Source organism: Leptidea sinapis, chromosome 2 (genome assembly GCF_905404315.1).
Source record: "Leptidea sinapis chromosome 2, ilLepSina1.1, whole genome shotgun sequence".
Lineage (NCBI taxonomy): Eukaryota > Metazoa > Arthropoda > Insecta > Lepidoptera > Pieridae > Leptidea > Leptidea sinapis.
Window position 1 is genome coordinate 26,926,439 of NC_066266.1, and position 13,778 is coordinate 26,940,216.

At 35.0% G+C, this 13,778-nt stretch overlaps 2 protein-coding genes across 2 annotated transcripts; both read right to left on the reverse strand.

The window, feature by feature from the left end:
• Window positions 1-55: 55 nt before the first annotated feature.
• LOC126971435 (zinc finger protein 239-like) lies at window positions 56-1,551 on the reverse strand. Its single transcript, XM_050817756.1, has one exon. It carries the CDS (start codon window positions 1,516-1,518, stop codon window positions 613-615), a length of 906 nt encoding a protein of 301 aa, XP_050673713.1. The 5' UTR covers window positions 1,519-1,551; the 3' UTR covers window positions 56-612.
• An 8,159-nt stretch (window positions 1,552-9,710) lies between these two features.
• On the reverse strand, window positions 9,711-11,478 carry LOC126978149 (uncharacterized). The gene has a single exon (XM_050826905.1). It carries the CDS (start codon window positions 11,471-11,473, stop codon window positions 10,985-10,987), a length of 489 nt encoding a protein of 162 aa, XP_050682862.1. The 5' UTR covers window positions 11,474-11,478; the 3' UTR covers window positions 9,711-10,984.
• Window positions 11,479-13,778: the final 2,300 nt, after the last annotated feature.

Genomic DNA, 13,778 nt, shown 5'->3' on the forward strand with positions numbered 1-13,778 from the left:
TCACGATTAATGTGTGGATTGATTAATTATTTAATTCATTTATTACAATCCACACATTAATCGTGATTAATGTGTGGATTGTAATAAATGAATTAAATAATTTTTCAGTATCTGAGTCCAAGGTTTGTGAAGCTGAGAATTGCAAAGAATATCTTTCTCCTAACAAAAATCCATTTACAGCACTAACACAAAATATATAAACACTACCTTTTGACAGGTTTTGTACTATACAACAGACACTTATCATGGATTGTGACCTTATTGTTTTAAACGAATGTTGGCTTACCATTCGACCAAACGTACCTCAAATTCCGAATATATTATGTACAAGAGTACTATACACTACTATCAAAATGATGGGATTATAGTTTATGTAAGAAATAATCTTGATGTCTCTGTCGAAGAATCAAAATATATCAATGAATGTAACAGTTTGTTAGTTAAAATAGGAAAACAATGTGATATTAGCATTTTACAGGTCCTTTTTGAATACAAATAAATTTATTGGGTCTCTAAATGTCATGTTGTTTTTTCAAATTCCCAATATCACTGAAATTCTTACCACAAACATTGCATGAATTAGGTTTGTCACAGCTATGTGTTTATATGTGTTCAAATTACCAGAATCATTGAATCTCTTATCACACATTCAGATGAATCTACATCGCATGCATAAGGACGTTCATTACCGGTGTGTATTTTTCTATGTCTCTTCATAGTACCAGATCCACTAAAACTCTTACCACACACATCACACGAAAAAGGTTTATCACCGGTGTGTTTTCTTTTATGCCGGTTCAAATTACCAGATTCACTGAATCTCTTACCACACACATTGCATGGATAAGGTTTATCACCAGAGTGTATTCTACTATGTCTCTTCATATCACCACATCTACTGAAACTCTTACCACAAATATCACACGAAAAAGGTTTATCACCGGTATGTATTATTTTATGCATGTTCAAATTTCCAGATGCATTGAATCTCTTACCACACACCTTGCATGCGTACGGTTTATGACCGGAGTGTATTCTGATATGTCTCTTCATACTACCAGATTCACTGAAACTCTTACCACAAACATCACATGATAAAGGTTTATCACCGGTATGTGTTCTTTTATGTGAGTTAAATTGATCAGAATAATTGAATATTTTACCACAAATGTCACATGAATAAGGTTCATCATCAGTGTATAGTGCTGCACATTTTAAATTACTGGGTTGAATAGAGGTTCTTTCACTAACATTACTTGAGTGTGTCAATCCATCTGCATCTATTGCATAATGCTCCTCCGAACCACCAGATTGGTTGGGCTGTGTAACATTAATATTACATGAGTTTAACTTTACATCTGGATGTATTGTGTTATGTTTATTCAGATCAAAAGGTCCAGTTATATTATTGGGATGAGAATCTCTATGTGCCATTGTTATCTGAGTATTCTTCAAATCAATATTATGTTTGGACGTAGTAACACTCTTATTATCTGGATTGGTCAGTTCTGTGTTCATTTTATCGTAAGCCTCGTTACTAGCTTCCCGTTGATTAACTATAAAGTACAAAATTAAATTGAATAAAAAATCATTAAAAACGGCAACTAAATTTCTTTAGTGGGGATAATAAGAGAATTCTATGCAAATTGAATTGTTGACATCAGCTTTACTTTACACATGTCAACGGTTGAAACGTAATGTATGTGATCCACTTGAGCCTGTTATTTCAATTACCTGTCTATCATATTTGTTTACTTTAAGAAATACCGCTGGAATGATTTGCACCCAAGAAATTGGAGTATACGCAATTGTACGATGTGACAGATATTCATTATTCACATTGCGAACTACACATTTACAGTTCAGTTTAAACCTTTTAATAGACACTTCATTTGGTGAACCCTATTTATACAACAAGTATTTGTAACAAGCCGGTCGTTCTGGGCAACATGTCCTTTTAAAAATGATGCAAATGGGTCTCTATTATAAGGCACCATGTTGTTTACTATGTTTCAAGTGGGTCACTTCAGGGCAACATATTGTAACAAGCAGGTCGCTATAGGACACAATGTTTTAAAGAATGTAACAAACTTGTCTCTACAGGGCAAAAGTTGTTTTAGAAATGTAGCAAACGGGTCACTATTATGAGGCTCCATTTGATTTTTACTATGGTACTCCGTGTAGAAGGGTAATTGGTGACTTGAGGTCTTAATATGTCAACAAGTTATCAGAAGAACTTGGTAGTCTACAACGCATCACTCTATATATAATATAAAACATGATATTACCATCACAATGATTATTAACATCCTCCAGTCTGACCAAACTCACTCTAAGTTCTTTGCTACATTGTTGCTTTACTGATAATATATTGTTTGACTGTTTATCCAATTGCCAGACTGCATTCCATTCTGAAAATTTTATAACAGAATAAATAACTGAAGTCCAAATAAATTTAAACATAAATATTATGCTAAAAATATGAGTTTGACCAAATCCACACCAGCAGATAATTCCACAAAGTGGGTGTTTGAGGCAACAACAGCTGTATAATATATTACAACATCATTACCTGGTAACTCATGCTCTTCCACATCTATCTCATCTTTACACTCCTGTTTAATGAATGGTTCATGTCCTATGTCGCCTTCGTTCAAATGTAAGTGCCCATGATGACACGGATTGACGAATTCTTAAATGAATTATTATTTAAAAAGTTATTATATAATCCATAAATTATTTTTATAAAGATCATGTCAAATGTGGAATTTTAGTGAGAGCAATAGATTTGGTCAGGGTCATTATTAGTTAGAGATCTGCCTCTAACGAGTCTGCTCAAGCTTATAATATTATTACTATTATTATTAACATAATATTGAGAGACTAGTACAGGAAAAATATCAAATATGGTCTAGGAAGTTGGCACAGTTTTTACGCGATATTCAAAATTATAATTCCTATCACAGTTTTGACTCAGTTTAAAAAAACAATCTAGTCCTAGATTATTAATTAAAATAATTCAGATACACATGTAGGAGGGGTTGGTAATTCAAACACAATTAAAATTTAAATATCTATATTTTACAGTTTCCACTAATAATTAATATTACATTTAATAGAATTTGGGCAGCATTACCCCTTAGAATTCACAATATGTAATGTCCACTCAAACTTTGCGCTCTGGCTTATATAGGGTGGGACCGTCTACCGTGATGATGCCCACGACTGTTAGGTGGCACTGCAGTAGTGCCAACTAAGTTACACAAATCAAGTGAACTAAAGATTAATTAACTATTATAGACGATATGTATAGCAGAGTGATTAGCGATTCTACCTACTAAGCTAGAGGTCCCGGGTTCGAATCCCGGTAGGTGCAAGCATTTATATGATGAATATGGATGTTTGTTTCCGAGTCATGGATGTTTAAATGTATTTATGTATGTTTATATGAATATATGCATGTTTAAGTAAGTATATTGCATTAAATATATCATTGTCTTGTAACCCATAACACAGGCTATATATGCTTAACTTGGGGCAAGATAATTTGTGTAAAAAATGTGTGTCAATATTATTATTATAGTTATTATAATAGCATATAATATTTAGATCTTTTATTTTAGTGATAATTATATTAAATAGTATTTAAATATTAACAGTAGTTAAATGAATGTGATTATTAATTGGGATATCTTATGACAGTTCATGATGTTGGTAGCACTTGTTAACACATCTTTGGTTCTTTACAAAATAAATCAAATCATGTAAATTTTGTCAATTCAAAAGTAATAAATAGCAATGTAATTCTGGATAAAAACTATAATGAACAAAATGTTAACAAAACATTATTAAACACTTATATACAGTATGTATTTTGCCTTTATGAATTAAATGTAGCCACATACTTGTTATAGCATTTGCTGACGATATACAAAACATGAACGAAATCAGTGCATTAATTAAGTCAAAATGTAGACTTTTAATTTTGAGCCAATATCAATGTGCTGTATAATAATTGTCTCACTGGGTCAATGGTTCAATGAAATTGAAACTTTGCACATCAAAATGTGTGATGTTGCCAACCTGCGCACTTCAAGTTCAAAGACAGTTTGTCGGACAGAACAGAAGTGATGAAGCCTATTCGCTTTGCGCGGTGACTTCAAACACGTCAGACCGTCTTAAAGCGAAAAAACGCGAACAGGCTTAGGGTAAGGCACAATCTTATAACGGCTTACAAGAACGTGAACAATTACATACTAGTGCGATTTACATGTTATCAAGGAAGTATTGATACCTAGTAATCATTCTAACTTATTTACATCTCAAATATGTAAAAGATAATATTTTTCAGCTTTTCCATTCTTGAAATAATGAAAGAGAATTGGCGCCAGTTAGTAGCGATGTGAAGAAATTTAGAAACCTAATAAGTATATCTATATTTTACCACTAAAGGATTTAATTTTTTTTTGGATTTGACCATATTGTAGTTTGATATCCGCTTACACTACATATACCAAAAAGATACCCAGGAAAAGATATTTATGTCTAAGATACAAATTTTATTTGATTCAAGGAACTTAACATTTAAATAACTAGTTTAACTAATTATTTTATGTTAGTAAAAATATTAAATTTGAGTATTAGTTATTCCTATTAAAGGTTACCTTAACTTATTAAATCCATCCATCATCCTTTAGAACTTTAAGAAGTAAAAAATATAAACCCAAGCCAATAAATAAACATACAAAATTTCTCTTTATAATAAGACTGTGATTTTTGATTAAAAACGTAAAAAGCCTCCGACTGAACAGATCTTAATCGGAAAATAGGGTCAGACTGACAAATGTAAAACTTATAGCAACGAAAAAGAGGTTTTTTTGTATGGGTTTAAAAAAATACCTAACTTCTACTCCACTGATGTCACTGCAAATCGGATTTAAAATTCAAAATATGCAGCTGAAACTGAAATAGTGTTTACATTGCTGCCTATTGACCAGTAATATTTTAAACAACTGGAGTAAACGCAGAAATGTATAGACATAGCAGTTTAAGCTTGTTATGGTGTCATTTGTGGCATATTTCAGCTTTGATTTTGTATGAGGTGCATTGTCTATATGTATAGAACATCATTGGTTGTAAATAATAAAAAACAGATTTTAAATTATTAATATATCAAACATATACTTAAATATGCATGCTCAATTTTAACAAATACAATAGCCTGCAAGCAATTTTCACTAACTTTTATATCAATTTACTAATAATTAAAACAATACTCTATTTCTAAATTGTATATCAAAATTACCTGGTATTTCCTGTTCTGTGTCTTCAATGAACTGTTCAACCTTCATATTTTTGAATACAAGATCTATTTCTAAAGAATTAGTATGCTACATTGGATTTTAGAACAGCATCCCCTGGGATTGGAAGTCTCAATTGCTCTTGATTAGGCACTCCTGAGGGAATTTTTAAGTTACATTTGAATATGACATATATTGAGTCTTATTTCAATGCAATAGCCATAATTTGGTCACGTTCTAGCATATAAATAGTCAAATTAATTTTTTTCTTTCCAGAAAGTGGTAACAGTTGCGTACGAATGTAACATCAATTTTAATTTTCAAAGCTATTAGTGCACCAAATGAAGGATTTTGTAAACAGCGTTCTCTAGCACTGAGCCACTGAGTGGGCGAAAACAAAACAAAACAACTAGTTCAAAGTTGTATTATTGATTTTAAAATATAACCCACAGCATACTGATGACATAACACTTTTACTCTAACGAGTGAACGTAGTGTTTAAATTCTCTTTGCTAACGAGTAGCCAACACAGAACAATAAGAACCAAACACCAATGAGTAAGACTATGCAGATTAGATTAAAGCACAGATCATTACACAACAACAATGGTTTATCGACATTCAGTGTGGGGCGTTGTTTTTTTTAAATGGAATTGAAGGACAAACGAGCGTACGGGTCACCTGTTGTTAAGTGATCACCGCCGCCCACGATCTCTTACGACACCAGAGGAATCACAGGAGCATTGCCGGCCTTTAAGGAAGGTGTAAGCGCTTTTTTGAAGGTACTCATTTCATATCGTCCCGGAAACACCGCACAAGGAAGCTCATTCCACAGCTTTATAGTACGTGGAAGAAAGCTCCTTGAAAACCGCACTGTGGAGGACCGCCACACATCAAGAACGCAGCTCATGAGATGATCGGTTTCTGCGTTACCACTATGGGACCTGTAGACACACGCAAACTCGAGATATATTAATCATTTATCTCCTTACCTCGCTATCACAAACAACGCATTGAGCGTGTTAAAAAGCACGAGTGCCCTTAGACCTTTTTGTAAACGCAGCAGTTGCGTAATCAACTGCTGCGTTTACAAAAAGGTCTGCTCTGTACTTTACCCGGGGCGTAAGAAGAATAGGGGAGTCCCAGGCCCATGGGTGTCGTAAGAGGCGACTAAGGGCTTTTTAGAAGTGGGAGAGTCACGAGTTATGACGTCAGCACAATTGGGCCAGACTCGTCCGGTTTAATTACCACACTCACACAGAATACCGGCGTGAAGTAGCGGCCTAGTTCCGCTATGTTTCGTATAGGTTAGTGACGAGGACCGGAACTCGCAAGTCTGGTCGTTGTCGAAAGCTGCTCTTGGTAACTTCAACCCTTCCCTGCCGCAGTTGCACATGAGGAATGACACCCTGCCCCACACGGCAAAAGAGAAAGCTGATCTCCTGTGCGCTCTTGTTGCCTCCAACTCGACTCTTGACGACAACGGAAAAACACCGGCGACCATCCCGCGGTGTCAGAGCTCTATGCCTGAAGTACAGTTTAGACAGAAAACTGTTAGGCGTGCTAACGCGTTTATTCCGGCACTCTTATTCAATAGGCGCAGTCTCTGACTCATGGAAGTGAGCCCTTGTCCATCCGATCCAAAAAAAAAGGAGACAGTTCGGATCCGGCAAACTACAGGCCTATTGCTATTAACTACCTCCCTGCTCTCCAAAATCATGGAGAGCATAATCAGCCGCAAGCTCTTGGTATATCTAGAGGGTCACCAGGTGATCAGCGACCGACAGTACGGCTTTCACCATGGTCGGTCGGCAGGTGATCTTCTGGTATACCTAACACATAGATGGGCGGCGGCTATTGAAAGCAAGGGGGAAGGCCTGGCAGTTAGCCTGGATAAAGCGAAGGCCTTTGATGGTGTATGGCACAAGGCGCTCCTCTCAAAACTTCCATCATTTGGGCTTCCCGAGAGCATGTGCAAGTGGACCTCCAGCTTGCTCACTGGGCGCAGCATAAAGGTCGTTGTCGACGGATATTGCTCGAACCCGAAGCCCGTGAATGCTGGAGTGCCCCAAGGCTGTGTGCTATCTCCCACGCTATTTCTTCTGCATATCAATAATTTGTTGGACACCTCCAACATACATTGCTATGCAGACGACAGCACTGGTGATTGCCAATTTCGTGGCCATCTGGAGGGCAAAGCCAAATTGGCTTCGAAGAAACTGGGCGTCATTAATAGAGCACGGCAATACTTCAAGCCGGCCCACATTCTAGCGCTCTACAAATCGCAGGTCCGGCAACACATGGAGTATTGCTGTCATCTCTGGTCTGGCGCACCCCAGTATCAGCTCGATCCATTTGACCGCGTGCATCGTAGAGCAGCTCGAATTGTCGGGGACCCAGTTCTCTATGAACGGCTGGATCACTTGGCGTTGCGTAGAGATGTCGCTTCATTGCGTGTCTTCTACCGCATTTATCACGGGGAATGTTTCGAAGAGCTATTTAACCTGATTCCTGCCGCCGAAGTGCACCTTCGCACGACACGCCACAAGTTAGGATATCATCCCCACCATCTGGATGTGTGGCGGTCCTCCACAGTGCGGTTTTCAAGGAGCTTTCTTCCACGTACTATAAAGCTGTGGAATGAGCTTCCTTGTGCGGTGTTTCCGGGACGATAAGACATGGGTACCTTCAAAATTAGCGCGTAAACCTTCCTTAAAGGCCGGCGACGCTCCTGTGATTCCTCTGGTGTTGATTGTGGGCGGCGGTGATCACTTAACACCAGGTGACCTGTACGCCCGTTTGTCCTCCTATTCCATAAAAAAAAGACAGGTTCACCAATAACTCCCTATAAATTGTGAACATAAAGTGTATGTATAAAATTGTACTAAAATCTATGGCTATATTATACTTATTGTATCTGACTGGTTTTGATGACACTAAGGCCTGGTATCCACCAAAGAGGGGAGGAAAGATGTATTTTGATAACGTATCAGATTTCGTTGTTTCCACATCTCTCCGCGTAGCTTATATGGAAATGGATCCAGGGGAGAGGAGAGATGTCTCAATTTTCTAATGAATTTCATGCTGCCTCGAACAATCAAGTGGCGCAGCAGAGAGGCTTTGCATGTATCACTTGACTTATTTCGAGTTCCCACACCTCACATCTCCTCTCCGCTTGGTGAAAACAGCCTGACAGCTTATCTCCTCTCGTCTCCGGTTTGGGGGATACCGGGCCTAAAATGGTTACATTTAAAAAAAAGATACAAGTTAGTAAAATGTAGTTTCTAGCTTGTTTTATACATATATATAGCTTTACATAATATAAAACCGGTTGATTTTTCTTTTCAATGTCAAATTTTCACATGTGATGAATTAAGTTCTATCACTGAGAAAATTCCAAATATATTGGCAAGTCTTACTGCCTACAAAATTTTTATCTAAAGATTCTACTAAGCTATCTTGATATTGATATTATTATAAGTGTTGCCAACACCAACACAACATGCATACAAAGGTTTATATATAGGCATATATCAATATCATAGGTTAATCTGAACCCTGTTTTACTATTGGAATGTAAATATTGATACTTAAATTAAAAGTTTTATTTAAGAAAATAGGTATTATTTTTCACTAATATAATTATTGTTAGGTTTAAATAACTTTATTCTCATTAATACCTATTGCCACTTACATGAGAAATTAATTTTTTAACAATTAAAGTAGGTACGTAGGTACAAACAATGATTTTGGTAGGTACAGAATGCAAATTGAAAAGATATAAAACAACCTGCATATGTTATTGAAATGTTTCATAATTATTGAGTATATGCCTTTGGAGGATCGCTTTAAAAGATGTCAATGTTTTGGCATTTCTAATTTCTGAGGGCAGGTTGTTATATATCTGAACTCAAAGGTTATTGTCTGTTTTCCATTACTTTTCACCATTGGCAGCTCAATATGACTAGCTGTTCATGTAATAATTCTGGTTAAATTCTTTTTTTAAAGAAGGTTGTGTTAGTGTGAATTATTTTATTTAAAACCTTGAAAACGAGAAAGCATGTAGTGTGTGTGTATAATTGTGTGATTGTCATAATTTTTGTTTTTGTGTAGATTTTTGCTGTGTAGACTTCAACTAAGTTAAGTAGGGATAATTAAACGGTAGCTTTACTAGTTTATTTTGTGCTGTCTGTAGTTTAACTAATTTCTACTTTGCAGTACAACCCCATATTTCTATGAGATACATAATATTGTAAGTAATCCCCATAGACCACCAAACAAGTCTTTCGATTCTTTGGCACTGTTTGAAGCATCTACATGACAAATCAATGGAATGCTAAGTTAATAACTGATTAATATGTCAGTTTATATAATATACGCCTTTATTCAGACAAGTATACAAAGTGAACGGTTAACAGTTAAAGAATTTATTTCTCATAAGAATTTTACAAATTCACTTTTAGAGAAAACAATTAATTGATAACTTAATTATAAAAGTAAATGCCGGCAAGCTTAGTTTAACTATCGTTAGTAAAATTATAAATCTAAATATTATTATAAATATAATATAACTCTAATTTGTTAAGATATCGTGTCAGCGGGCGAACATAGTCTGGCTCACCGTGGCCGGTGCCCACTGGCAACCACTGACTTACTACTAACAGTTGTCACCTAACACTCGCCGGTATGTTTTAGTTGTTGGGCCGAGACGAGTTCAGCACCAAAACCAGTTGAATAAAGGTTGTGTCTCAGTAACAGACTATTTCTATTTTTCAGCTATATATTTTTTAATATCAATGATGCACATGCACTAACTTTTTATTTTTTTTAAGATAGATAGTTGATTTATATGTTATGTTATAATATACTAATAATATTACACTATATTATTATATTAAACTACTACATACTACTACTATATTACATCATATTATATTGAATTACACTGAATTCTACTATATTTATATGACATTATATTCCTAGGTACCTATTGAAAAATCCTTTAAAATATGTTTTTTTAACAAACAGATTTGAAGATATTACTTCTTTGATGTCTTTTGGCAATTTATTGTATAGCTTAGCCCCTTCGAACATAAAATTTACTTAACCTAGAATATTTATATTTAAAATGAAATTTAACCCTCCCTCAACAACCTTGTCTGTTTGCCTATTGTCGGCAAAGACCTCCTCCAATTTCCTCCATAAATTCGTATGCTCCACAGTTCTAGTCCATGTGCCACCTGCCACAGTTCTTATTTGGTCCACCCATCTTTGGAAAGGTCTACCCATTTTACTTTTCATGAGACCTGTGTACCAATTCATTAATGTTTTACTCCATTTTGCATGTCCTCTGATTGTATGCCCTGCTGCATTTAAGTTTCTTAATGGTTATAGATACATCTTTCGTTCCTGTGTGCTTTTTATGGTTGATATTTTTAATTTATCTAAAAGTTTCTTCCCAACCATGCTTCTATTCATTGCATTCTGACATGTTTGAAGTTTTTTGATTTGTGCTTTTGTTAGGGACCAAGTTTGGCAGCCTTATGTTATGTAATACTGGTGTTGAAGTGTTTTCTTTTGATGGCTGACTGATTACTATGTCATATTATGTATAAAATGATATTTTTTAGTATATTAACTAGTTTTTTTTTATCAAGTCATTCACAATCAATCTAACGGAGACACTTAATCATCTACATCACCTCCATCTAAAGCATCTTTTACTATAGTATCTTTTTTTTTCTTCAATTCACTATTTATAAACTTTCTTTGTTCCTGCTTTCTTTTTATTTGATCCATTCTTTCAACACTAGGTCGGTCTAGAATACCTTTAGTAAATGTATAGATCACAACTGTAAAATCAGTTTCAATAAAAGCTAAGTTTATACCGGGCCCTGTTTCTACTGTACACAAATTTTCTTGTAACTGATTTATATAGCCCATGTTTATACTGAAGTCTGTTGGGACCGGCACGTAAATGTTCAACTTGTCATGTTTCGATGTTCGTGCAACAATGTATAGTTTATCAATATCCTTGTTATAGCAATATTCGGTATCATACATCAACTTTTTATCAACTAAATAAATATACAGATGAAAAGCTAGAGCTAATTGTTTCTCGCAAGTGCATCCAAGTTTTTTCATATCCTCCTTAATTTTTGCTTCCACCTCCATTCTAGTTCTGAAATTATAGAGACTAGAGAATTAATTTTGAATTACAGAACTCTTACTCTTCTTCTTCTCTTATGGTTTTCACAAATAATTAAAATTAATAATTAAATACAACAATTTTAACTCTTAATCAAACACAATTTTTGTTTTGAGAAAATTGAAAACCGGTAAAGGTTCTTAAGTCAGTAAAAAGACTCCTTTTTCTATAAAGAGTGGGGAAATGGGTGTTTTGCGGTAGGAAATTATTTTCCAATATCCAGAATAGCCTCAACTTTTGCTACATTTTTTACTACAAATTCCATAAATATTAGTTGCTCCTACTTTGCTTTTTTATCTAATATATTAAAATAAAAACAAGCAAAGTAGGTAACATCAGTGAATAAAGTTATAAAATGAAACAACAACGTTAAAAATAATGTTTTAATAATATAAACTGAAACTTACTTACTATGGAAAATAATATTATTGAGTTGGAAAAGTGTGAAAGAACTGGTATTTTTTCAATGCAGGAACAAACAATGGAAAATTATTTCCCACTTTGTTAAACCTAAGAAAATCAATGCTACGAAGGCAAAACCCGAAAAAGGCATTCAGAAAACAGGTCTACTTACAAGAATATTATGTTTATGCACTTACCAAATGTTTTTCTTCAAAAACTATTAAAAAAGCCACCAGAACTAACCAGAACCGGTGTTTTCGCAAATTTTTCAAACTTTGTTTTTGACATTGACATACGATGACAGTGCGCGGATTTTTTTTATTTTTTTATTCATTTAGTCGCACGGGATGCAAGTCCATAGGCCAATTAAATTTAACTTTGTATAAAATGTTGCCAACACCTTAGTTTTAAAAAAATCTGTAGTTTTTTTTGTTTCTGCGGTTGGTATTTATTAGAAATACCAATAAAGAATTAAAAGAGAAATGTTAGGGAAGCGTCAATGGGAAGTAATTTACAAGTTTTTTTGTTATTTTTATTAAATGACTTCGTCGACTGGATGTCAACCAGTTGGCGTCAAAGGTACATACACAATGCATGTTTCTTTGTACGCATGCAATTTTTATTTTTAATTTTACTTAGAGGCTGTTTCACAATGTCCAAGTAAAGTAGCAGATTGTCAGGGGCTAGATTAGCTATTTATGCAACTGTTGTGTAATAAGACTATGCAGTGGTTTCTGGTGCTTGAGTTTGGGATTCTCACTGTTCCAGTAACGACAATTTTGACGGTTTACGAACCCATTGATATGTAAGTGGGCCTCATCTGAGAAAAGGATATTGTCAAAATTGGAAAATCGATTAAGCATTTCAAATGCGAGCATTAGCAAATGCGAGCCTTGCTCCGAAGTCAGACTCTTTCAATTCTTGTGTTAACTGCAGCTTGTAAGGATGCAGTTTAAGATCCAACTTTAAAATTCGTTGCAAACTTCGTCTCGATAAGTGTAAGACAGACGATCTCTTGCGAGTAGACATTTGTGGATCTCCTCGTACAGACTGCATAACTCTCTCAATATTGTCGTCGGTCCTAGATGTTCTTGGACGACCTTTTGCTTGTAGTTTAAACGTTGAACCAGTCTCTTCAAAATGCTGTACCCATATTTTAATTAAATTAGCACTCGGAGCTTCACTAATTTGCCGTAGTCCATATTCAGAACAATATAAACGCCTAGTAACGATGTATGAACGAGAGTTCTCGTAAAATGCGCGCACGCAAAATGCGCGATGCTTCCCGTCGAAGTGACTCATAGTGACTAAAACTCCATGATCCCGCCTACCCAACGATGCAGACTCCCCCCGCCCGCGCACTTTCTACCCCGCGAAAAAAGATGATGCAATATGCACGTTCTATTGCGCCACCCTGTATATAAAAATAGCGATAAAAAAAAGTGTTGATCACAGGCGGGTGAAAATTTGATGCTGCATGTATTTTTAATGCTGAATCATAATTGAATAAAAACAAAAAAAAATATCAAAAAATAAAATATTTAGAGGTCATTTACGGGTATGAAAAATAGATGTTGGCGGATACTCAGATCTACCCTATATGCACACAGCATTACATACAAATCATACTCATGGTAACAAAAGCCCCGCGACACGAGAATTTTATGTATCTGTTAGTCTCGCTAAAACTCGAGAACGGCTGGACCGATTTGGCAAATTTTGGTCTTGATTAATAATAAAAAAACGATTTTAATATTTTCGTTGATGTGTCCCCCTTCGTTTAGAAATCAAATTAATATAATAGTCTAAAATTAATAAATAATTAAATTTTTATATCTTTCTAACTTTCTTAGGAGATAAAAAAGAAAC

What these genes read in the sequence shown, in the direction of transcription:
- LOC126978149 (XM_050826905.1), bottom strand. Translation starts at nt 11,473, where the DNA reads ATGGAGGTGGAAGCAAAAATTAAGGAGGATATGAAAAAACTTGGATGC.
- LOC126971435 (XM_050817756.1), bottom strand. Translation starts at nt 1,518, where the DNA reads ATGAACACAGAACTGACCAATCCAGATAATAAGAGTGTTACTACGTCC.